Source organism: Natator depressus, chromosome 21, assembly GCF_965152275.1.
Source record: "Natator depressus isolate rNatDep1 chromosome 21, rNatDep2.hap1, whole genome shotgun sequence".
Classification (NCBI taxonomy): Eukaryota; Metazoa; Chordata; order Testudines; family Cheloniidae; genus Natator; species Natator depressus.
Genome location: NC_134254.1, coordinates 18506436 through 18533374, shown reverse-complemented (window position 1 = coordinate 18533374; position 26939 = coordinate 18506436). Strand labels below are relative to the sequence as shown.

General features: G+C 47.5%; 1 protein-coding gene across 4 annotated transcripts in view; it reads right to left on the bottom strand.

Annotated features, from left to right (window-relative positions):
• Nucleotides 1–26939, bottom strand: part of LZTR1 (leucine zipper like post translational regulator 1) — a 277700-nt gene that overhangs the window by 166017 nt on the left and 84744 nt on the right. For all 4 annotated transcript variants that reach the window (XM_074936115.1, XM_074936111.1, XM_074936112.1 and 1 more), the window contains exon 7: nt 17667–17724. In XM_074936115.1, coding sequence (XP_074792216.1) covers nt 17667–17724 — 58 coding nt within the window. The remainder of the gene's footprint in view (nt 1–17666; nt 17725–26939) is intronic.

The window sequence follows — 26939 nt, the reverse complement described above, 5'->3', positions numbered from 1 at the left end:
CCAGGACCGAGCTCTACTACAGGAGCTGGCAAACCAGATGAAGGCCCTTATGGAGTGGAACCACAATTGTGACGGAACCCGGACTATATGGGCCAGCCACTGCCTACAGAAAATGACACGGGAGGATGATGTAGAGGCGTACCTCCTGGCATTTGAGAGAACAGCCCTGTGGGAGGCGTGGCCCCGAGATCAGTAGTCTGGAATCCTCGCCCTGTTCCTGTGTGGAGAGGCCCAGGAAGTCTACTACGATATGGCTGCAGAGACTGCGGAGGATTACCCCCAGCTGAAGGCAGAGATCCTGGCCAGATCAGGAGTAACCATAGCGTTGCGAGCCCAGAGGTTTCATGAATGGGAGTATAGAGGACAAGACACCTCGATCGCAATTGTTTGACCTGATACACCTGACCCGGAAATGGCTGCGCCCTGAGGCCCTCAGCTCCCCCCCCACCCCCCAAAAAAGATGGAGCTCCTGGTACTGGACCAGTATATGAGGGGGCGACCACCAGGCCTTCGGGCTTGGGTTGGCCAGAATGATCCCTCTACCTACGATGAGTTGGTCTCCCTCGTGGAAAGACAGCTGGCAGCCTGTGAACTGTTCCAGACCCCAGGGAGTGAGACATGGCAAACCAGGAAGACAGCCCCAAACCCATTGCCCCGGACTGTCGAGAACTACAGAAGAACCATAACTGGGAGGAAAGACATTGAGGAATGGCCCGAGGCCAAGAAGGGACCTGGGGGTTTGGGAAGAAAGGGCTGACGGGGGGGGGGCTGACCAAATAGCCCCAGGCAGAGGGCGGCAACCGGGATAAGAGGTCGGTGTTACGAGTGTGGGGAATTGGGGCATATAGCAACCCAATGCCCCAACAGGGAAGAGTCTATGCAGTGCAATCTGGGGGATCCTGGGGAACAATGTGGCCTAATCAGCCTGGTAGGGGTCGCAATGACCTCACCTGGGTATACAAGGTCAGTAAAGATGAATGGTATTGCTACCATAGCATTAGTAGATTCCAGGAGTGTTGTCACACTGGTCTTGGGGAAGTTGGTGGGGCAAGACCAACTAACCCGGGCCGAAACCACAGGAGTAAAGTGCGTTCATGGCACCATAAATTTCTACCCCACAATCCCAGTATGGATTGAGATCCAGCGAAACACTACCAGGGTAACTGCAGGAGTGGTCCCTAGGCTCCTCTACCTGGTCTTAATTGGTAGGGACTTCCCCAGGTTTGAGAACTTACTCCCCCCAGTAGAGCCAGGGGAGGGTAGCAAACCCCAGGCTGAGATGGAGGCACCTACAGATAGCCTCACCCCAATTTTTGCCAAATTTGCCCCAGAGCTATTTTCATCCCCCGGGAAACCCCGAAAGTCTAGGCAGGAAAAGAGGGCAGATAAAAGGCTAGGGACCAGGATTCTAGCAGAGAACCAGAAAGCCTCCCTGGTTGGTAAGCGAACCCGTTCAGGAGGCCAGGAGACAATTCAGGCCAGTGAGGACTTAGAGGCGGTTCCTAGCCCAAGTAAGGGCCACCAAGGGGTGGAGAAGAAATAGGTCCCATGGAGTTAGGTCAAATTGGTACTGCACATGAGAATTTCGGGCAGGACCAAGCCAATGACCCGCTATATGCGAATGTGAGGGAGGAGGTAGTGGAAGTAAATGGTGTACCTGTGGAAGGAAAGACCAAAGGCCCAAGGCCGTATTATGTGATCAAACGTGATCTGTTGTACCGAATAGTGCAAATTCGAGGGGAAGAAGTAGAGCAGCTCTTAGTCCCACAGAAACACACAAGGGCAATACTAGAGTTAGCTCACAATAATTTATTTGGGGGACATCTAGGAGTAGACAAGATACTTGATAGAGTCCTAAGAAGATTTTATTGGCCAGGAATACGCGCGGAGGTCCAACACTATTGTACCTCTGGCCCGGAATGCCAGTTGCATAGCCCCCGACCTCACTTGCGGTCCCCGTTAGTACCTTTGCCTATTATTGAAGTCCCTTTCGAAAGGATAGCCATGGACCTAGTGGGCCCACTGGAAAGATCAACACCGGGCCACCGAAACGTATTAGTCATCCTTGACTACGCCACACGGTATCCAGAAGCCATGCCTTTAAGAAACTCCACATCCAAGGCAATAGCAAAAGGACTACTTCAGGTTTTTGCCAGAGTGGGCATCCCTAAGGAGATCCTGACTGACCAAGGAACCCCTTTCATGTCAAAATTAATGAAGGACTTATGTACCCTGCTCCGCATCCATGCCATACGGACCTCAGTCTACTATCCACAAACAGATGGACTGGTAGAGCAGTTTAACCGCACCCTTAAAAGTATGATCCGGAAAGTGGTAGCACAGGACGGAAAAGACTGGGATACCCTTCTACCATACCTAATGTTTGCAATACAGGAAGTCCCCCAGGCGTCCACCGGTTTCTCTCCCTTTGAGCTACTATATGGACGCCACCCACGCGGAATATTAGCTATCGCCAAGGAGGACTGGGAAGAACAACCCAACCCAGGAAAGAATGTCACTGAGCATGTGACACAGATGAGAGCGCGAATAGCTCGAGTAACCCCTATAGTATGAGAACATTTGGAAAAAGCAGGTCAGAGCATTTCTCGGGTTAGTAGGGTACTATCGGAGATTCATCCCTCATTTCGCCACAAGAGCAGGGCCATTGACGGACCTGATAAAGGCTCGGGGCCCCAAGATAGTAAAATGGTCTGATGCAGCAGAAGGAGCATTGGCAGATTTAAGGACAGCCCTTTGCTGCCATCCAGTACTCATAGCCCCAGACTTCAAGAAAGAATCTGTCCTACAAACAGATGCCTCGGAAGTAGGGCTAGGAGCCATCCTTTCGCAGATGGTAGGGGAAGAGGAACACCCGATCCTGTACCTGAGCCGGAAGCTCCTCCCCAGGGAACAAAAGTAGGCTGTTGTTGAAAAGGAATGTCTGGCGATAAAATGGGCCATGGAAACTCTCCGCTACTACCTACTGGGACGGCGATTTACCCTGGTGACAGACCACGCCCCGCTCCAGTGAATGCACAGAAACAAGAAGAATGCAAGAGTGACTAGATGGTTCCTATCTCTGCAACCCTTTCATTTCCGAGTACAGCATAGGGCCGGAAGCCAACACGGCAACACAGATGGCTTGTCATGAAAGCATTGCCTCTCGTCCCAAGTAGCCCAACCCCATGGTGTTGAGCAGGGTGAGAGGATATGTGATACAGCATGGCCAGAAGGCAGCAGGAGAGTGATATAGGAGAGATATGTAAGTCCCAGGATGAGGAGACGCCTTACTCCCTGTAGAGGGAAGAAAGGTTGCTATAGATTAATTAAAAGCATTTGAAGCCAATTAGAGCACCTGAAGCTAGTCACCTGATAAAAAACCGCTGCTTCAATCAGCCAGGGGAAGGAGTTGGAGCAGAGAGCAGTTTGAAGGAGTGCCGTAGCTGGCTAGAAGACCAAGACCCTAGGTAATCAGACACCTGGCTTGTGTAGAGAGAGAGAGAGGGCAGGAAGCCCCACAAGCTGAAGAGCAGGGGAGGGAAGTAGCCCAAGGGAAGGAAGCACTAGTTCAAGTGGTTTACCACCATCCCTAGGGCCCCTGGGCTGGGACCTGGAGTAGAGGGCGGGCCTGGGTCCCTCCCTCTCCACTACCCTTGTCTGGGTTACTAGTGGGACAGTAGATACCCTAATTCAGGGGCAGGAAACTGCGCCCTGAACTGCCCCCCCCGGAAGAGGAAGCGTGGGACCCATCATAATCGTACCAGCAATTTGCCACAATATATTCCTAATTATAGGATTTGGGTTGTTTTCACTTTTCTCCTAGGCTTCAGAGCAGAAGAAACTTTTCAGCAGCAATTCAGTTGAGGAGAGGGAGGCTGCCTCACTTGGCATTCCAAAAGGAGTAAGGAGAGATTGGGGCATAGATATAGGCGTGATGTAGGAAGCAAGGATAGGAAATTTAAACTCAATACACATTGCAATGGGGGGCAAGTGAAGTGACTTTAGGGGGAATTATATGATCAAAGCAATGGGTAAGAAGGGTGATTTTGGAGCAGCATTTTGGATGGATAAGAAGTGATAAGTTTAATGGCTGCTATGCCCCCTTGTTCTGAGTGGAAATGAGGCCACACTACTCTCCATTAAAATGCTCACTTTCAAAATGGCCATTTCCTTCCATTGTTCCCAATGGAAGCGAAGCCAAGATACAATCAGGGAAGTTGGTGGCCTCTTATGTTGCCAGGTGTCTGACATGAGTAGATGACTGGGGATCAGAGCGTTACTCACCTTGTGCAGTAACTGAGGTTCTTCGAGATGTGTATCCCTGTGGGTGCTCCACTTTAGGGGATTGCGCGCCTCTAGTCAGAGAATTTCAACAGCAGTACCTGGCTAGGCTGCACATGCACTCTCCCCATCTTGCGCCTGTAGTGGCAGTTGATTAGCGCTGTGTGGCCGCCCACCCCCCTCAGTTCCTTTTCTACTGCAGAGGACTAATTAGAACTCCAAAGTAGTGGGGAGGAGGAACGATAGTGGAGCACCCATAGGGACACACATCTTGAAGAACCTCAGTTACTGCACAAGGTGAATAATCCTCTCTTCTTCTTCTTCTTCGAGTGATGTCCCTGTGGCCGCTCCACTTTAGGTGACTGACAGTGCCCCTCAGGTGGAAGGAGGGATTCGGAGTGAATTCTGAATGGACGATAGTACCATGTGCCCCAGCCAAGTGCCAGATGCTAAGACCTGGTCAATGACATAGTGTTGTATGAATGTGTGGGGTGATGTCCAAGTAGCTGTTTTGCATATGTCATTAATAGGCACCGCATTCAAGGCGGCTACTGATGTGGCTACTTCTCTTGTGGAGTGTATTCTGAGCCATGAAGGGGGTTGTAGCCCCTGTTGACAGTAGCAGAGCTGGATGCCTGAAATCCATTTGGAAAATCTCTGCTTGGAGATGGGTTTGCCTTTGGAGTGTTCTGTAGTAGAGAGGAACAGTTTGGGAGTTTTTATGAACGACTTGGTCCATTCTAGATAAAAGACTAGTGCCCTTCTGACATCCAGGGTGTGGAATGTCACCTCTTGCCTGTTCTTATGAGGTTTATGGAAGAATGTGGGAAGATGGATGGGTTAGTTGAGGTGGAATGAAGAAGGGACTTTAGGTAAGAATCTAGAGTGAGGTCTCAGAGTGATCTTTTTCTTAAGAAAAATCATATATGGTGGTTCTGCCCTAAGGGTTCCTATTTCTCTGACATGCCTCGTGGACATGATGGCTACTAGAAAGGCTACTTTCATGGAAAGGTGTAGTAGTGAGCGTGTAGCCAAAGGTTCGAACAGGGCAGTCGTCAGAGGTCAAAGCACTAGGGTGAGGGCCCACGGAGGATTTGGGGCTATCGGTTCGGGGTAGAGGTTACAAATGCCCTACAGGAATCTTTTAGTAGTTGGGTGTGCAAAGACTGAAACGCTGTCCACCTTGTGGTGGAAGGTTGTAATTGCTGCCAGGTGTACCTGTAATGAATTCATTGAGAGACCCAATTTCTTATGGTAAAGTATGTAGTCCAGGACTACAGAAAGGGTAGAATTGGTGGCTTCGATTTGTTTGTTTAGACACCACGTGTGGAATCTCTTCCATTTGTGGAGGTATGACAAGTGTGTAGTTGGCAAGAAGTCTTTAACTTCCTCAGAGCAGATCATCTCCTAGCCTTGGAACCACTGAGGAGCCAGGCTCTCAGGTGGAGTGTCTCCAGGTTCGAGTGCAGAGTGTGAACTTTGTCCTGAGAGAGGTGATTTGGAAAAAGTGGAAGAATTTGTGGAGGGCATGCTGACATCTCTCTTAAGTATGGATACCATGTTTGTCTGGGCCACGCTGTGGCTACCAGGATGACTTTGGCTTGATCGGTCCTCATCTTGTTTATGACTCTGGGCAGTGGTAGAGGGATGGGAAGGAAGGCGGGGGGAGGGATAGCTCAGTGGTTTGAGCATTGGCCTGCTCAACCCAGGGTTATGAGTTCAATCCTTGAGGGGGCCATTTAGGGATCTGGGGCAAAAATTTGGGATTGGTCCTGCTTTGAGCAGGGGGTTGGACTAGATGACCTCCTGAGGTCCCTTCCAACCCTGATATTCTATGACACTCTATGACACTAAGGCATACAGGATAAGAAATGCATCTCCTCTGGATTTTGGTCCCAGACCCGCTCTGGAGCAAAACGCTGGGCATTTGCTGTTCCAGCTCATGGCAAATAGGTCTACTGAGGGGAACCCCCATTGTTGGAGTATGCTCTGGATCACGGAGGTGTTTCTTTCTCACTTGTGGTCATGCAAGAACTTTTGGCTTAGCATGTCCACCGTGATGTTCTGAGATCCCGGTAGGTCTGTGGCTGATATGTTGATGTTGTGTTGGATGTACCATGTCCACAACTTTATGGCCTCTGTGCATAGGGAGTGTGACCTCACTCCTCCCTGTTTGGTTATATGGAACATGCAGGCCATATTGTCCGTCATGATCTGTATGGCTTTGTTTTCAGTTAGAGTCATGAAATGCTCGCAGTTCCAGAACGTTGATGTGAACTGTTGATTCTGAAGAAGACCATCTACCCTGTACTGTGAGGCTGTCTAAGTGGGCACCCCATCCCAATAGGGAGGCGTCCATTGTAATTATCATTTCGGGGGGAGGCCAGAGGAAGGGGATGCCTGCACACACATTTTGCAGGTGAGTCCACCATTGTATCAAGTCCTTGACCTTTGCTGGCATACTTAGGAGTTTGTTCAGTCTGTGTTTGTGTGGGATGTACACTGTCCAGAGCCAAGCTTGCAGGCAGTGAATGCATAGTTTGGCATGATTTACGACATATGTGGTCGCCGCCATGTGTCCTAGTAGACAAAGGAAGATCCTGGCAGATACCCATGGACTGTGTATTGTGGTATTGATCAGGTTTGTCAGGGTGACGAATCTCTGAGGTGATAGTGATGCTTTCGCTTCTATAAAGTTTAGGTGGGCCTCAATAAGGTACAGTTGTTGGACTGGTGTTAGTGTTTACTTTTGAAGGTTTATTTGTAGACCGAGATCTGTGAAAAGCAACACTGTTTTCTGTGTGACTTTGATGGCCTTTTCTCAGATATGAGCCTTGAGTAGACAATTGTCTAAATACGGGTATATCATGACCCCTTGCTTGCGTAAGTGGGCTGCCACCACTGCTAGAACTTTGGAAGACACCCAAAGGGCCATGGAGAGGCCAAATGGTCATACCATGTATTGGAAGTGGTCCTGTGCCCATATAAATCAGATGAATTGCCTGTGTGCTGGGTGTAGGACTCTGTGAAAATATGCGTCTTGTAGGTCGAGGGCTGCAAACCAATCCCCTTGCTCCAGTGCAGGAATTATTGTTGCTAAAGTAACTATCCTGAATCATTGTGTTTTTAATTAATTTGTTTAGTTTCCTGAGATCAAGAATGGGTCTCCATCCCCATACTTCTTCTGTGTTAAAAAATAATGGGAATAGAAGCCCTTCCCTCTGCATTGTACCGGTATAAGTTCTACCGTGCCTAGTTGCAGGAGGCGTTCTATTTCCTGTCTCAGGAGTGACTTACAAGAGAGGTCCCTGAAGAGGGACGGGGAGCAAGGGTGGGTAGGGGGGATGGAGAGGAACTGGATGGTCTTGATCATCCCTAGTACCTATCTGTCAGAAGTGATGGTATGCCAGACTGGGCAGAATGGTACCAGACAGTCTGTAAACGGATGGTTAATGTAGTATGGTGTTACCAATGGTTGGGGGAGTTCTGTTAAGCCCTCGACCAAACCTTCAAATTTGGTGTTTAGGGGTCAGTTGCTGTGATGTGGAGGACAGCGAAGAATTTGATCTTCGTTTGAGTGGTCTTTGCCTATGATCTTTGAGGATCATACTGTCTCTTGTTCTGTGTGTACGGAGCCTGTCTAGGACGTTGTGATGTGTAATACCTGCCCTGTTTGCGTTTAGTTGCAGGCATATAGATGCCTAGAGATGTAAGACTGGCTTTCGAGTCCTTTAAGGAGTGGAATGACTCGTCAGTCTTTCCAGCAAATAGCTTCGGCCCCTCGAAAGGAAGGTCCTCTACTGTAGATTGCACCTCCCTTGGAAACCCCTGACAAGTGCAATCAAGAGGCCCAGCACACTACTATGGCGGTTGCGATGGTCCTCGCAATGATGACTCAAGGGCTGTTCGAGCTATACGCTGACCTTCGGAAATGAGCAACGTAAACTGCTCTCTCTTTTCCTCTAGTATAAATTCAATAAGGTCTGCAAATTTCAAATATGTTGTGTGGTCATATTTTGCCATGAGATCTTCATAATTGGTGATTCTAAGCTGTAATGTCACCAATGAGCAGTCCTTGTGGCTAAGTAAATGTAGCCTTTTCCACTCCTTATCATAAGGTGTGGTCCTGGAATAATGTTGCCTGCCTCCTTCATTAACAGCATCCACCACGAGAGAATTTGGTTGGGGGTGGGAAAATAAAAATTCTAGCCCCTTCGAAGGGATGTAATATTTTTTTGTCCGCCCTCTGACACATAGGTGAGATTGTGGTTGGGGGGTCTGCCAGATGATTGTGGCACGCTCCATAATGGCATCATTTACGGGCAAGGCAATTTTGGACGATGTCGACATGCGGAGCATATCCAATAGCTTTGCTGAGATTCGGTGACCTCTTCAAGAGGGATTTGTAGTGTGTCAGCTGTCCTTTTAAACAGCTCTTGAAACTGTTTGAAATCATCTCTGGTAGTAGGGGGCGGAGGCATGATGGTCTTTTGTCAGGTAAGGAAGACGAGTTGGTTGCAGGAGTAGCATCCTGGTCTAACTCCTGCTCTGTTTCCTCAAAAGTCTATTCCTGGGAGACATCAGGTGGCACTACTGACTTTGATGAGGAATGTCTATATGTTTCCCTGATGCTTGGTGGCTTAGAATAATATTGCCTATAGGCTGCTCATGGACCCCAGAATGGCAACTGTGTTGGGAAAGGCACTGGTGAGGGTCCCCATGGGTGTCCATACCACCCCTGTATATCTGGTCTGGGATGGGGTCTAGGATGCTCTACCGGCCTGCATGTGCAAGGAGTGCTGAGATGAAGAAAGTTCCCTCTCCTCATCCTCATGCTCGTCACTGAAGAAGAGGGAGGCAGATGCAGCTGATGGTGTGCATGATACTAAAAGCATTGACGCAGCGTTGGTACCGTGGAGGGGGGACTCACATTCCAGGGTCACTGTCAGGTTCTTCGGTACAAGGAACTGGTGTATTTTTGGTACCAGAGGAGGCGCTTGCATTTGTTGTGGTGCCGAGAATTGTTGCAGTACTGGGAAGTACTGCAGTGCCAGGGGGATAGGTGCCGACATCAACTGCGCCAAGGACTTAGGAGGCTTTGGTGGTGATGCATCAATGATGTGCAGCAGAGAGCCAGGAGGTGTTGCCGGTGCCTTAGGAACTGCAGAGGCACTCAGTATAGAGGATTTTGTTACTGTCGCCGGTGCCGTAGCGGAGAGGGCAGTATTTTCTCTGCCTTCCTTTTTAGAGCCTGCCCGCTTGGCGTCTGTGGCCTTAACAGTACCAACTGTACCAGAAGTCCCTGCCGACTCGTAGGTACTTAGCCACAGTGTAGTCGGTACCAATGCAATAGATCGAGCCAGGGAACGTTTCTTTTTAGTCGCAGTTTTGGTAGGAGTGGAAGCTCTCCTGTTTGCAGGTCTTTTAGGAGACAGGTCCCTCCCATGTGAAGCTGAGGAGGGGGATCTGGCACAAGCCGTCTTTGGTGATTGGTCACTGGCAGAAGTTTGCGGTCCTGGAGCTGAGGCAGGACGGAGGGACGTCTCAATGAGAATCGGTTTAAGTTTGAGGTCCCTTGCTTTTCTTGTGTGGGCCTTCAGATTATGGTGATGAGTGCACTTTTGGGGTACATGTATTTCCCCCAGGCACCTGACGTATTGTGAGTGTCCATCTGAGATAGGAGTTGTCTCACAGCAAGAGTGGCAACATTTAAAACCAGGAGATCCTGCCATTTCAAGGAAATATCCCATGACGGGATGAAATTATAAAGAAAGAATGTTTGTTCTTTTTTTTTTTTTTTTTTTACAGGGAGAAGAAAAATAGAAAGGTCTTAACCAACTAATCTAACTATAGTAATAACACTAATCTAACCATTATATACGAGTACTGCTAATGATCACTTCTGAGGCAAATCAAGTGAAGGCACCACTGGAGCTCTGACTCAGACTAAGGGTGGTTGAGAAGGAACTTGGGGGGGGGGGGGGGGGGCTGCACAGAACTAATCAACTGCCGCTACAGGTGCGAGATGGGGAGAGTACATGTGTGACCCAGCCAGGTACTACTGTAGAAATTCTCTGACTAGAAGTGCAGGGGCGCGCAGTCACCTAAAGCTGAGCACTAACAGGGACATCACTCAAAGAAGAAACTGGCCATCTTTGCTAACGGTATCCAGTTGCCTCAGTCCCAATGAAAACAGTAGGAGATGGCAGCCATTTTGAAGGTGGGAAGTTTCTCATAGAATTCTCTGAAGAACATCATACTCCAGCCTCTGCTAGAAATACTTTCAGTTATGAAGAATAAAAAATAGCCACTAATCCTAAAAATGTTGCTTATGCACAAGATTTATGTATGTTTTAACCATATAGAAAGTCTGTTGGTTTCTGAGATCATTTAGGTTAAAAAAAAAGTCTGATACCAGGTGCTTAATTTCTTACAGGAGCCTTTTTTTCATTAATTTGAACTCAAACTAACAGATTTATTTGTTTGTTGCAGAGTGGTAGCCGTGTTAGTCTGTATCAACAAAAACGAGGAGTCCTTGTGGCACCTTAAAGACTAACAAATTTATTTGGGCATAAGCTTTTGTGGGCTAAAACCCACTTCATCAGATGCATGGAGTGGAAAATAAAGTGGGTAGGTATAAATACACAGCACAAGAAAAGATGGCAGTTGCCTTACCAAGTGGGGGGGGTGTCAGAGCTAACGAGCCAATTCAATTAAGGTGGAAGTATGCTATTCTCAACAGTTGACAAGAAGGGGTGAATACCAAAGGAGGAAAAAATCACTTCTGTAGTGCTAATGAGGCCAATGTAATCAAGGTGGCCCATTTCAAACAGTTGACAAGAAGGTGTGAGTATCATCGGGGGAAATTAGATTTTGTAGTGACCCATCCACTCCCAGTCTTTATTCAGGCCTAATTTGATGGTGCCCCGTTTGCAAATTAATTCTAGTTCTGCTGTTTCTCATTGGAGTCTGTTTTTGAAGTTTTTTTGTTGAAGAATTGCCACTTTTAAGTTTGTTATTGAGTGTCCAGGGAGATTGAAATGTTCTCCTATTGGTTTTTCAATGTTATAATTCTTGATGTCTGATTTGTGTCCATTTATTCTTTCGCATAGAGATTGTCCGGTCTGGCCAATGTATATGGCAGAGGGGCATTGCTGGCACATGATGGCATATATCATATTGGTAGATGTGCAGATGAACGAGCCCCTGATGGTGTGGCTCATGTGGTTAGGTCCTATGATGGTGTCCCTTGAATAGATATATGGACAGAGTTGGCAACGGGGTTTGTTGCAGTGATTGGTTCCTGGGTTAGTGTTTTTCTTGTGTGGTGTGTAGTTTTCAGGTTGGGGGCTGTTTGTAAGTGAGGACTGGCCTTTATTGATAAATTCCTGGAAAATGCATTCTATACTGAGCATATTCTACTATTGGTCTCACCAATGCCGTACTGAGAGGTAAAATCACATTTCTACTCACCAGTTACCTGGCATCTCCATAACGACAATACAGAATCAAAAAAATAAATACAGGAAAAGATCTAACAGTGTTGATCATCTAGTCCTGTCTCCTTCTGGCCAGTTCAGTACTGAAATACATTCTCTGTTTTTTCCCCAACACATTTTTAAATAGCCAAAGTGAGGAGGGTTCCACCACTTCCCTTGGAGAATATGGAAACATTCTAACATCATGAGACTACATTTCCTGATTTTCAGCATACATTTTTCTTTGCTTATTTTCATTTCATTGCCCAAAGTTTTAACTGTTGTATCTTATACCCTTATATCGTTTGGAGAAGCAGTAAATAATTATAAGAAAATGGCAGTTCCACAGAACGATCTGGATCTCATGGAAATCTGGGCTCACTGGAACATGTGTTTTAATATAGCCAGAAGTCATACATCTGGAAACAAAGAATATAGGTTACACGTACATGATGGGGGACTACATTCTGGAAAGCAGTGACTCTGAAAGGGACTTAGGGGTTATGGTGGATAGCCAACCGAATGTGAAAAGAAAAGGAGTACTTGTGGCACCTTAGAGACTAACCAATTTATTTGAGCATAAGCTTTCATGAGCTACAGCTCACTTCATCGGATGCATACTGTGGAAAGTGTAGAAGATCTTTTATACACACAAAGCATGAAAAAATACCTCCCCCCACCCCACTTTCCTGATAAGCAATAGCTTATCTAAAGTGATCACTCTCCTTACAATGTGTATGATAATCAAGGTGGGCCATTTCCAGCACAAATCCAGGGTTTAAAAAGAACGTCTGGGGGGGGCTGGGGGGTTAGGAAAAAACAAGGGGAAATAGGTTACCTTGCATAATGACTTAGCCACTCCCAGTCTCTATTCAAGCCTAAAGTTAATTGTATCCAATTTGCAAATGAATTCCAATTCAACAGTTTCTCGCTGGAGTCTGGATTTGAAGTTTTTTTGTTGTAATATCACAACTTTCATGTCTGTAATCGTGTGACCAGAGAGATTGAAGTGTTCTCCGACTGGTTTATGAATGTTATAATTCTTGACATCTGATTTGTGTCCATTTATTCTTTTACGTAGAGACTGTCCTGTTTGACCAATGTACATGGCAGAGGGGCATTGCTGGCACATGATGGCATATATCACATTGGTGGATGTGCAGGTAAACGAGCCTCTGATAGTGTGGCTGATGTTATTAGGCCCTGTGATGGTGTCCCCTGAATAGATATGTGGGCACAGTTGGCAATGGGCTTTGTTGCAAGGATAGGTTCCTGGGTTAGTGGTTCTGTTGTGTGGTATGTGGTTGCTGGTGAGTATTTGCTTCAGGTTGGGGGGCTGTCTGTAGGGAAGGACTGGCCTGTCTCCCAGGATTTGTGAGAGTGTTGGGTCATCCTTCAGGATAGGTTGTAGATCCTTAATAATGCGTTGGAGGGGTTTTAGTTGGGGGCTGAAGGTGACGGCTAGTGGCGTTCTGTTATTTTCTTTGTTAGGCCTGTCCTGTAGTAGGTGACTTCTGGGAACACTTCTGGCTCTATCAATCTGTTTCTTCACTTCCGCAGGTGGGTATTGTAGTTGTAAGAATGCTTGATAGAGCTCTTGTAGGCGTTTGTCTCTGTCTGAGGGGTTGGAGCAAATGCGGTTGTATCGCAGAGCTCGGCTGTAGATAATGGATCGTGTGGTGTGGTCAGGGTGAAAGCTGGAGGCATGTAGGTAGGAATAGCAGTCAGTAGATTTCCGGTATAGGGTGGTGTTTATGTGACCATCGTTTATTAGCACTGTAGTGTCCAGGAAGTGGATCTCTTGTGTGGACTGGACCAGGCTGAGGTTGATGGTGGGATGGAAATTGTTGAAATCATGGTGGAATTCCTCAAGGGCTTCTTTTCCATGGGTCCAGATGATGAAAATGTCACCAATATAGCGCAAGTAGAGTAGGGGCATTAGGGGACGAGAGCTGAGGAAGCGTTGTTCTAAGTCAGCCATAAAAATGTTGGCATACTGTGGGGCCATGCGGGTACCCATAGCAGTGCCGCTGATCTGAAGGTATACATTGTCCCCAAATGTAAAATAGTTATGGGTAAGGACAAAGTCACAAAGTTCAGCCACCAGGTTAGCCGTGACATTATCGGGGATAGTGTTCTTGACGGCTTGTAGTCCATCTTTGTGTGGAATGTTGGTGTAGAGGGACCTCCCCCACTGCAACTTGAGACCATTACTCCTTGTCCTGTCCTCTTCTACCACTGAGAATAGTCTAGAGCCATCCTCTCTGGAACCACCTCTCAGGTAGTTGAAAGCAGCTATCAAATCCCCCCTCATTCTTCTCTTCTGCAGACTAAACAATCCCAGTTCCCTCAGCCTCTCCTCGTAAGTCATGTGTTCCAGACCCCTAATCATTTTTGTTGCCCTTCGCTGGACTCTCTCCAATTTATCCACATCCCCAGAGACCCAGTTCCCAACCAGCAGTCCTGGGGCTAACCATGGGGGCCTGTTTCTCCTGTGGGCGTCAGGGCCAGCATTATCAGGAATGCCCCTATATGGAGTGCAGCTCTGGGCAAGTATGATGGCAGAGAGTCGTGCCTGGAAGCACACCCCAGCAAAGGTAACAGTTCTTGTACAAATAAATGGGACTGAGGTAGTAGGTCTCGTAGACTCTGGGTGTGGGCAAACTCTGGTCCGGGATGACTTGGTCCCCTACCCTGAAGCCCCCAGGGAGACCATCTCCCTGAAGTGCATTCATGGGGATATTAAACCCTATCCCAGTGCCTGGGTCGAGGTCACCACAGGAGAGAACAATAAGCCCCCCTCATAGTAGGGCTAGCCCCAACCCTAGCCTTCCACATAATCTTCGGTCAGGATTGGGAACACTTCTCCGACATATTGAGGGGATGTAGACCTGCTCCTGGGAACCTGGAGGAAGCGCCTGAGGGAACCAGAGTAGGCAGGGAACCCCAGCCCGTGACACAGGCTGGAGTATATTAGGAGCAGGACCCCGGGGGTGGGGGGGGTCCAGCCAAAAGGAAGTGCTGCCAGAGGATTCTCCTAATGAGGAGACATTACAAACCCCACTCTAGGAAGGGGACTTACTGACCCGAGAGACTGATTTCGTGAAGGACCAGAGGGAAGATGAGACCTTGAGCCATGCATATGAACAACTCCCAGTGGTTCAAAGTGAGGTCGCAGATCCCCACTGGGCTGCGTAACACACTCAAAGACCATTGGACAGGGGAAATTCAGTCACAACTCCTCATCCCTCAGTCGCATTGATGAGAAGTCATGTGACTGTACCATGCTATCCCCTCTGCAGGCCATCTTGGACAAGAGAAAACTTTGGCCCGGATCTTAGACCGCTTCTTCTGACTTGGTGTACATCAAGAAGTTAAACTTCTGCAACTCCTTCCCTGAATGCCAGCTAGCTGGACCAAAAGGTGGGGTTGAAAGCCCCCCTCATCCCTCTCCAGGTCATCGATGTCCCCTTCAAACACATTGGTATAGACCTTGTCAGCCCCCTGCAAAAAAGTGCCGCTGGATACAAACACCTATTGATGAGTCGATTATGCTACTCACTATCCTGAGGCAATCCAACCTACATAACACCAATGCAAAGACTATTGCCATGGAACTACTGAAAGTCCTTGCTTAAGTAGGCGTTCCCAAGGAGATTGTCACCGACCAAGGTACGAACTTCAAGTCCCGCTTGATGAAACAAGTCTGTGTCAGTTTATCACCTGCAAAGGGATGGCCTGGCTGAACACTTCAACTGAACGCTGAAGCAGATGCTAAGAAGTTTTATGCCTGAAGACCTGCATCATTGGGATCAACTGAGCCCACTTCCTGTTTGCCATTCAGGAAATCCCACAAACCACCTTGGCAGTCAGGAGTTGCAGCCGTGATCACTAGGCCACGCTCCCCAAGAGAGGACCGTTACAGTAATTGATATAGATATTGAATTGCATTGGGCCAAGAAGAGATTCTCAGGGAACTCCACTAGAAATGCCAGCACAGAATGGTGATTCTCCATTTACAATTACTTTCTGAGGTCTACCAGTCAGCCAGTACTTAACCCATCTAGTGTGCTTTCTTCATTTTGCATATTGCTATTTTTTAAAAATCAGAATACGGAGTAGTACAAAGTCACTTCCCTTACAGAAATCTAAATATGTCAATAAAACTGCCTTTGCCAATGAAACTTGTAATCTCATAAAAAAATCAAGTTTGTTTGACACAACTTAATTTCCATCAAACCATGTGGATTGGCATGAATTACACTGCCATCCTTTAAATCTTTAGCGACTGCATCTTCTATCAGCTTTTCCATTATTTGACCCAGGATCAATGTCAAGCTAAGTGGCCTATAGTTACCTAGGCCATACTTTTTACACCTTTAGATACTAATCCTCTTGAACTTTCCAAGCATTACAAGGATTTGTTGTCCAGTTCTGGTGTCCTCACTTAAAAAAAAAAAAAAAAGAGGCTGACAAATTTACCTGGGGTCAGAAAATACTACAAGAATGAGTAGAGGTCTGGAAAACCGCCTTAGAGTTAGATATTACAGGAGTTTAGTTTATTTACTTTATCCAAGAAAAGATTAAGAGGTGACTTGATCACAGTCTATAAATATCCACATGGAAAGAAGGGCTGTAATCTAACAGACAAAAGCATAACAAGATCCAACAGCTGGAAGCTAAATCTAGACAAATTCAGGCTAAAAAGAAGACGTATATTTTTACTAGTAATAACAATTAACCATTGGAACAATACATCTACAGATGCCATGGATTCTTCATCACCTGAAGTTTTAAAACTAGGACAGGACTGGGTGTCTCACAGCACAGGCCAGAGAATTTCACCAAGTGATTCCTGCATATCTTTGAGAAAATCTGCTCTAGGCTCAACCAGAAGTTATGAGCTGGATGCAGGACTCACTTGGTGAAACACTGTGGTCTGGGCTATAGAGGTGATCAGACTAGATGATCATAAAGGTCCCTCCTGGCCTTCAGTATCTACAAAATGTACACAAAGGTTCAAACCATACTTGGTTTTCCCAACTGAAAGGAAAAACTGAAGCTGAAATCAAATCTGCACACAGTGGAAACAAAGAAATAGTCAGTTTCCTGCTAAATATGTATAAGAACATAAGAGCGGCTATACTGGGTCAGACCAAAGGTCCATCTAGCCCAGTATCCTATCTTCCAACAGTGGCCAAAGCCAGGTGCTCTAGACAGAATGAACAGAACAGGCAATCATCAAGTGATCCATCCCCTCTCGCCTATTCCCAACTTCTGGCAAACAGAGGCTAAGGACACCATCCCTTCCCATCCTGGCTAACAGCCATTGATGGACCTATCCTCCATGAACTTACCTAGTTCTTTTTTGAACCCTGTTATAGTCTTGGCCTCCACAACATCCTCTGGCAAAGAGTTTCACAGACTGACTGTGCGTTGTGTGAAAAAATACTTCCTTTTGTTAGTTTTAAACCTGCTGCCTATTAATTTCATATGGTGACCCCTAGTTCTTGTGTTATGAAAAGGAGTAAGTAACACTTCCTTATTTACTTTCTCCACACAGGTCATGATTTTATAAACCTCTATCATATCCCCCCTTCATCATCTTTTTTCCAAGCTGAAAAGTTCCAGTCTTATTAATCTCTCCTCATATGGAAGCCGTTCCATACCCCTAATAATTTTTATTGCCCTTTTCTGAACCTTTTCCAATTCCAATATATTTTTTTTGAGATGGGGCAACCAAGATGTGGGCGTACCATGAATTTATAGAGGCAATATGATATTTTCTGAATATGAAAATTATGAAACTACACTCTGAGGAAACAACAGTGCAATCTGAAATAGAAAACATAAAATTATGTAAAAACACCAAGAGGAAGTGCTGTATTGTTGCGATTCAGGGCTTACCTCTTCCCAGCATGTTAGCTCTCTGTCCTGTAGGCCAATCGTCCACATATCATTTAACCTAGATTATACGAAAACAGTATCAGATTTAAGTTTCTTTAGGTTGGTTATTTTTAGTTTGTGAAGTTGTAATGAACAAAGACATCAGTCAGCAGTCCAAACCTCAGAAGCATTCCCCGTTCTCACATGCAGAAGGAATTCCTTAGCCTAGAGACTGGTGCTTTAGCCAATCCCAAAAAAAGCTAGTAATAGGCTCAAGATTTTAGCACCTTCCAGGATCATCATATGTAATCCCAGAACAGTATTACAGCACCAGTCTTGTTCCTTTTGTGCTACAATGAACAATTGCACAACAGCTTTGCTCAGAGCTTGAGGATTTGGGCTGCTAACCCGTGAGATTTTAGATGAAATCCTCCTTTTTACTGTTCTGCTTCCTCCTTCCTTTCCATCCCCCAGTGGCAATTCCAGACCCTGACCACAGGGATTAGTGATGTGGCTGAACCCAACCTCAAGGACATTTTAGATGAAGAACCCACTACTCCATCGCTCTATTGGCAAGCCCAAATCTGACTATGCTGCTCTAAATACCAGTAAGCCCCAGCCCCTCAGGAATGTTCCCTTCCCTGATGTTTGTCTGCCTAGGGACTCATGTTCCTCAATGAGATGCTGCTAACATGGTCACATTAAACTGTTAGAGAGCCCTCATTCCTGGTTCTTCTGCTCAGCCAATCTTCTTGCAGCCATCCTGGAGACTCCTGGGAATAGGCCTCCTACCTAGAAATTGAGTAACTCCTCAAAATGGTCTGTTCTCACCACCTCACCCAGAAAAAAGGCTCCCATTAGAGTTAAGAAAGCCTCCAGAGACACCTCCTCCTTTACCTGACTCGTCTCCCAGGGACTCTGACTCCGTACCTCAACTCCAGGTTTTCAAATAAGTTATATATATAAAGATATAAATAAGTTCATCAGTAAGGTTAATAAGGGCTGGAGATTCAGGTGAGGAAAACCTGAGGGCTCTGACTCCTCCGCTAAAGCTCTCACTAAGAAAAATCAAAACAACAGGGTGCTTACTTTGCCAATCCTCAATTCCTTAGAAGAGACAAAAAGAAAAGGAGTACTAGTGGCACCTTAGAGACTAACCAATTTATTTGAGCATAAGCTTTCGTGAGCTACAGCTCACTTCATCGGATGCATTCAGTGGAAAATACAGTGAGGAGATTTATATACACACAGAACATGAAAAAATGGGTGTTATCATACACATTGTAAGGAGAGTAATCACTTAAGATGAGCTATTACCAGCAGGAGAGCTGGGGGGAGGGAGGGGGAGAAAACCTTTTGCAGTAATAATCAAGGTGGGCCTTTGCCAGCAGTTAACAGGAACGTCTGAGGAGAGGTGGGGGTGGGGGAATAAACATGGGGAAATAGTTTTACTTTGTGTAATGACACATCCACTCCCAGTCTCTATTCAAGCCTAAGTTCATAGAATCATAGAATATCAGGGTTGGAAGGGACCCCAGAAGGTCATCTAGTCCAACCCCCTGCTCGAAGCAGGACCAATTCCCAGTTAAATCATCCCAGCCAGGGCTTTGTCAAGCCTGACCTTAAAAACCTCTAAGGAAGGAGATTCTACCACCTCCCTAGCTAACGCATTCCAGTGTTTCACCACCCTCCTAGTGAAAAAGTTTTTCCTAATATCCAACCGAAATCTCCCCAACTGCAACTTGAGACCATTACTCCTCGTCCTGTCATCTTCTACCACTGAGAATAGTCTAGAACCATCCTCTTTGGAACCACCTCTCAGGTAGTTGAAAGCAGCTATCAAATCCCCCCTCATTCTTCTCTTCCGCAGACTAAACAATCCCAGTTCCCTCAGCCTCTCCTCATAACTCATGTGTTCCAGACCCCTAATCATTTTTGTTGCCCTTCGCTGGACTCTCTCCAATTTATCCACATCCTTCTTGTAGTGTGGGGCCCAAAACTGGACACAGTACTCCAGATGAGGCCTCACCAGTGTCGAATAGAGGGGAACGATCACGTCCCTCGATCTGCTCGCTATGCCCCTACTTATACATCCCAAAATGCCATTGGCCTTCTTGGCAACAAGGGCACACTGTTGACTCATATCCAGCTTCTCGTCCACTGTCACCCCTAGGTCCTTTTCCGCAGAACTGCTGCCTAGCCATTCGGTCCCTAGTCTGTAGCGGTGCATTGGATTCTTCCATCCTAAGTGCAGGACCCTGCACTTATCCTTATTGAACCTCATCAGATTTCTTTTGGCCCAATCCTCCAATTTGTCTAGGTCCTTCTGTATCCTATCCCTCCCCTCCAGCGTATCTACCACTCCTCCCAGTTTAGTATCATCCGCAAATTTGCTGAGAGTGCAATCCACACCATCCTCCAGATCATTTATGAAGATATTGAACAAAACCGGCCCCAGGACCGACCCCTGGGGCACTCCACTTGACACCGGCTGCCAACTAGACATGGAGCCATTGATCACTACCCGTTGAGCCCGACAATCTAGCCAGCTTTCTACCCACCTTATAGTGCATTCATCCAGCCCATACTTCCTTAACTTGCTGACAAGAATACTGTGGGAGACCGTGTCAAAAGCTTTGCTAAAGTCAAGAAACAATACATCCACTGCTTTCCCTTCATCCACAGAACCAGTAATCTCATCATAAAAGGCGATTAGATTAGTCAGGCATGACCTTCCTTTGGTGAATCCATGCTGACTGTTCCTGATCACTTTCCTCTCATGTAAGTGCTTCAGGATTGATTCTTTGAGGACCTGCTCCATGATTTTTCCAGGGACTGAGGTGAGGCTGACTGGCCTGTAGTTCCCAGGATCCTCCTTCTTCCCTTTTTTAAAGATTGGCACTACATTAGTCTTTTTCCAGTCATCCGGGACTTCCCCCGTTCGCCACGAGTTTTCAAAGATAATGGCCAAGGGCTCTGCAATCACAGCTGCCAATTCCTTCAGCACTCTCGGATGCAACTCGTCCGGCCCCATGGACTGGTGCACGTCCAGCTTTTCTAAATAGTCCCTAACCACCTCTATCTCCACAGAGGGCTGGCCATCTCTTCCCCATTCTGTGATGCCCAGCGCAGCAGTCTGGGAGCTGACCTTGTTAGTGAAAACAGAGGCAAAAAAAGCATTGAGTACATTAGCTTTTTCCACATCCTCTGTCACTAGGTTGCCTCCCTCATTCAGTAAGGGGCCCACACTTTCCTTGGCTTTCTTCTTGTTGCCAACATACCTGAAGAAACCCTTCTTGTTACTCTTGACATCTCTTGCTAGCTGCAGCTCCAGGTGCGATTTGGCCCTCCTGATATCTTTCCTACATACCCGAGCAATATTTTTATACTCTTCCCTGGTCATATGTCCAACCTTCCACTTCTTGTAAGCTTCTTTTTTATGTTTAAGATCCGCTAGGATTTCACCATTAAGCCAAGCTGGTCGCCTGCCATATTTACTATTTTTTCGACTCATCAGGATGGTTTGTCCCTGTAACCTCAACAGGGATTCCTTGAAATACAGCCAGCTCTCCTGGACTCCCTTCCCCTTCATGTTAGTCCCCCAGGGGATCCTGGCCATCTGTTCCCTGAGGGAGTCGAAGTCTGCTTTCCTGAAGTCCAGGGTCCGTATCCTGCTGCTTACCTTTCTTCCCTGCGTCAGGATCCTGAACTCAACCAACTCATGGTCACAGCCTCCCAGATTCCCATCCACTTTTGCTTCCCCCACTAATTCTACCCGGTTTGTGAGCAGCAGGTCAAGAAAAGCGCCCCCCCTAGTTGGCTCCCCTAGCACTTGCGCCAGGAAATTGTCCCCTACGCTTTCCAAAAACTTCCTGGATTGTCTATGCACCGCTGTATTGCTCTCCCAGCAGATATCAGGAAAATTAAAGTCACCCATGAGAATCAGGGCATGCGATCTAGTAGCTTCCGTGAGTTGCCGGAAGAAAGCCTCATCCACTTCATCCCCCTGGTCCGGTGGTCTATAGCAGACTCCCACCACTACATCACTCTTGTTGCACACACTTCTAAACTTAATCCAGAGACACTCAGGTTTTTCCACAGTTTCGTACCGGAGCTCTGAGCAGTCATACTGCTCCCTTACATACAGTGCTACTCCCCCACCTTTTCTGCCCTGCCTGTCCTTCCTGAACAGTTTATAACCATCCATGACTGTACTCCAGTCATGTGAGTTATCCCACCAAGTCTCTGTTATTCCAATCACGTCATAGTTCCTTGACATCACCAGGACCTCCAGTTCTCCCTGCTTGTTTCCAAGGCTTTGTGCATTTGTATATAAGCACTTGAGATAACCTGTTGATCGCCCCTCATTCCCAATATGAGGCAGGAGCCCGCCCCTCACAGACATTCCTGCCTGTGCTTCCTCCCAGTATCCCGCTTTCCCACTTACCTCAGGGCTTTGGTCTCCTTCCCCCGGTGAACCTAGTTTAAAGCCCTCCTCACTAGGTTAGCCAGCCTGCTGGCAAAGATGCTCTTCCCTCTCTTCGTAAGATGGAGCCCGTCTCTGCCCAGCACTCCTCCTTCATGGAACACCATCCCATGGTCAAAGAATCCAAAGCCTTCTCTCCGACACCACCTGCGTAGCCATTCGTTGACTTCCACGATTCGACGGTCCCTACCCAGGCCTTTTCCTTCCACGGGGAGGATGGACGAGAAGACCACTTGCGCCTCCAACTCCTTTATCCTTCTTCCCAGAGCCACGTAGTCTGCAGTGATCCGCTCAAGGTCATTCTTGGCAGTATCATTGGTGCCCACGTGGAGAAGCAGGAAGGGGTAGCGATCCGAGGGCTTGATGAGTCTCGGCAGTCTCTCCGTCACATCGCGAATCTTAGCCCCTGGCAAGCAGCAGACTTCTCGGTTTTCCCGGTCAGGGCGGCAGATAGATGACTCAGTCCCCCGGAGGAGAGAGTCCCCGACCACCACCACCCGCCTTCTCCTCTTGGGAGTGGTGGTCGTGGAACCCCCAACCTCAGGACATCGCATCTCATGCCTTCCAGCCAGCGGAGTCTCCTTCTGCTTTCTCCCCCCAGACATATCATCTGGTCCACTCTCCGCAATGGTACCTGTGGAGAGAACATGAAAGCGGTTGGTTACCTGTGTCTGTGTTACTGGAACCCGGACATTCCGCTTACCTCTTCTGGAGGTCACATGTTGCCAAGCTTCTTCACTGGCCTCTTGGCTCCTCTGTGCAACCTGCTCTATATCTTTAGAGCTTTGTGCCCCTAGAAGCCTATCCTGAGTTTTGTCCAGAAAATCCTCAGTTTCTCGTATACAACGCAGGGTCGTTATCTGTTGCTCCAGACCTTCAATCTTCTCTTCCAATATGGAGACCAGCTTGCACTTTGTACAGACAAAGTCGCTTCTGTCCTGTGGAAGAAAGACAAACATGGCACATCCAGTGCAGGTCACAACAGCTGAACCCCCCCCCTTCCATATCACCTACCTACTATGAGCTTCCTCAGAGACGTTTGCAAGATGTAAGCCTCACTGGGCTCACTCCAGGCGAACTCCCAGGCAAACTCCTGCTGTGAGCTGCTCTGCTCTCCCCGCTGCTCAGCTGGTTCGCTGCCGCTCAGCTGGTTCGCGAGGCTCTGGCTATTTTTAAACAGCCAGGCTTCCCTGACGCAAACACACAGACACCCTAATGCCCGCCCCCTGCAGGCTAGCAGCCAATCAGACACTCACTCAGGCTCTCTCACTGCCCTCCCAGCAAACACACGCTCGGATACTTCCTCAGCAAGCAAACACACACACACACACACACACACACTCGGATACTTACCAGTCCCAGGCAAACTCCTGCTGTGAGTTAATTGTATCCAGTTTGCAAATTAATTTCAATTCAGCAGACTCTCGTTGGAGTCTGTTTTTGAAGTCTTTTTGCTGTAATATTGCGACCTTTAGGTCTGTAATCGAGTGACCAGAGAGATTGAAGTGTTCTCCGACTGGTTTATGAATGTTATAATTCTTGACATCTGATTTGTGTCCATTTATTCTTTTACGTAGAGACTGTCCTGTTTGACCAATGTACATGGCAGAGGGGCATTGCTGGCACATGATGGCATATATCACATTGGTGGATGTGCAGGTAAACGAGCCTCTGATAGTGTGGCTGATGTTATTAGGCCCTGTGATGGTGTCCCCTGAATAGATATGTGGGCACAGTTGGCAATGGGCTTTGTTGCAAGGATAGGTTCCTGGGTTAGTGGTTCTGTTGTGTGGTATGTGGTTGCTGGTGAGTATTTGCTTCAGGTTGGGGGGCTGTCTGTAGGGAAGGACTGGCCTGTCTCCCAAGATTTGTGAGAGTGATGGGTCGTCCTTCAGGATAGGTTGTAGATCCTTGATGATGCGTTGGAGAGGTTTTAGTTGGGGGCTGAAGGTGATGGCTAGTGGCGTTCTGTTATTATCTTTGTTGGGCCTGTCCTGTAGTAGGTGACTTCTGGGTACCCTTCTGGCTCTGTCAATTAGTTTCTTCACTTCAGCAGGTGGGTACTGTAGTTATAAGAATGCTTGACAGAGATCTTGTAGGTGTTTGTCTCTGTCTGAGGGGTTGGAGCAAATGCGGTTGTATTGTAGAGCTTGGCTGTAGACGATGGATCGTGTGGTGTGGTCTGGGTGAAAGCTGGAGGCATGTAGGTAGGAATAGTGGTCAGTAGGTTTCCGGTATAGGGTGGTGTTTATGTGACCATTGCTTATTAGCACTGTAGTGTCCAGGAAGTGGATCTCTTGTGTGGACTGGTCCAGGCTGAGGTTGATGGTGGGATGGATGAGCTCTCAAAACTGGATACTCTCATAAAAAAAACAACCTTCCACACAAAGTTCCTCTTGGCTGAACTTTACAAAAACTAGACAAGCCATTTACAACACACACTTTGCTTCTCTACAAAAGAAAAAGGACACTAAACTGTCTAAACTACTACATGCCACAAGAGGCCACAGCAATGGTTCCCTTAATCCACCCAGCAATATTGTCAATCTATCCAACTATACTCTTAGCCCAGCAGAAGAATCTGTCCTATTTCGGGGCCTCTCTTTCTGCCCCTCCACCCCCACAAACATGATACAGTTCTGTGGTGACCTAGAATCCTATTTTCGACGTCTCCGACTCAAGGAATATTTCCAACACACCTCTGAACAACATACTAATCCACAGAGACCTTCCTACCAACACTACAAAAAGAAGGATTCTAGGTGGACTCCTCCTGAGGGTCGAAATAACAGACTGGACTTCTACACAGAGTGCTTCCACCGACGTGCACGGGCTGAAATTGTGGAAAAGCAGCCTCACTTGCCCCATAACCTCAGCCGTGCAGAGCACAATGCCATCCACAGCCTCAGAAACAACTCTGACATCATAATCAAAAAGGCTGACAAAGGAGGTGCTGTCGTCATCTTTGGGACTAGTTTCAGCAACCAAGCCACTTCAACTGTGCTTATTTGGCACCTGCTACTGGCTCCCATCAGTCCCCATGCTGGATTCTGGGGCCAGCAGAGCCCCATCCCAGCTATATCATGCACCACCATTGCCAAACTCATAAAACGGGCATGTCAGCAAGTTGCCCAAGGTGCAGTTCTGGTCCCTGGTCTTCTAGGACTCAGTCCTGAGCCACTTAATCCACTCCTTGCACTGGTCACCAGTCCAGTAAATTTGCAGCACTGCCAGATTCTTTGCTATTTTCTGATATGCAGGGTCATTCCTAGTAATTTTAGTACAGTCAACTGTTTTCTGGCCTCACATCAGAGATTTACCAAAATCTGTCTGTGCTCCCATGACCATGAAGCAGCACACTCTGCAAAAGACTTCTGCTCAGTCTCCACTGGAAACACGGAAGGCTCTCTGAGGGCGTGTTTGCAGCATGGTGTTAAGAAGAAAAATGGAGGGGTTAAACACTGACTCACCGGGCTGCTGCACTAAATCAAGGTGGGCTGCTTCCATCTTCCTGGAGCTGATGCCCATGGGATTGTGGGATACTTTTGGCAGCCACCCAGGACCTGAGTCAGGTGGGTTTCTTCTATCCTGCAAAGCAACAGGGCTTGAACCCTGGGTCTCAGCTTGATTCTGACCTGAACCCTCCAGCCCCACAGGATCCTAGGACCGAGCCCCTCAACGAGCTGTGAGATCTGTGTATAGACAGAAGGGGGTTTGCCTAAATTTGAGCCTGGGCTTACATTGCAATGTAGACATATCCTATGTGGCTCTGTTTGCTACAACATCCTGTGCTTCTCTGTTATGAGCAGAAGGAGACTCTACCGATTGGAAGGCATGAGATGCACTGTCCTAGGGATGGGGACTTCATGCCCACCACTCCCAGGAGAAGGAGGTGGGTGGTGGTGGTCGGGGACTCCTTCCTAAGGGGGACTGAGTCATCTATCTGCCGTCCCGACCGGGAAAACCAAGAAGTGTGCTGCTTGCCAGGAGCTAGGATTCATGATGTGACAGACAGACTGCCGAGACTCATCAAGCCCTCGGATCGCTACCCCTCCCTGCTTCTCCATGTGGGCACCAATGATACTGCCAAGAACGACCTTGAGCAGATCACTGCAGACTATGTGGCTCTGGGAAGAAGGATAAAGGAGTTTGGAGGCACAAGTGGTGTTCTTGTCTATCCTCCCTGTGGAAGGAAAAGGCCCAGGTAGAGACCGTCGAATCATGGAAGTCAATGAATGGCTACACAGGTGGTGTCGGAGAGAAGGCTTTAGATTCTTTGACCATGGGATCATGTACCAAGAAGGAGGATTGCTAGGAAGAGATGGCCTCCACCTAATAAAGAGAGGGAAGAGCATCTTCGCAAGCAGGCTGGCTAATCTACTGAGGAGGACTTTAAACTAGGTTCACTGGGGGGAAGGAGACCAAAGCCCTGAGGTAAGGGGGAAGTGAGACTCCAGGAGGAAGCAAAAGCAGGAGAGTCCAAGATGGGAGGACTCCTGCCTCATGCTGAGAAAGCAAGACGATCAGTGAATTATCTTAAGTGCCTATACACAAAATACAAGAAGCCTGGGAAACAAGCAGGGAGAACTGGAAGTCCTGGCACAGTCAAGGAATTATGATGTGATTGGAATAACAGAGACTTGGTGGGATAACTCACATGACTGAAGTACTGTTCAGGAAGGACAGGCAGGGCAGAAAAGGTGGGGGAGTTGCACTGTATGTAAGAAAGCAGTATGACTGCTCAGAGTGCTAGTATGAAACTGCAGAAAAACCTGAGAGTCTCTGGATTAAGTTTAGAAGTGTGAGCA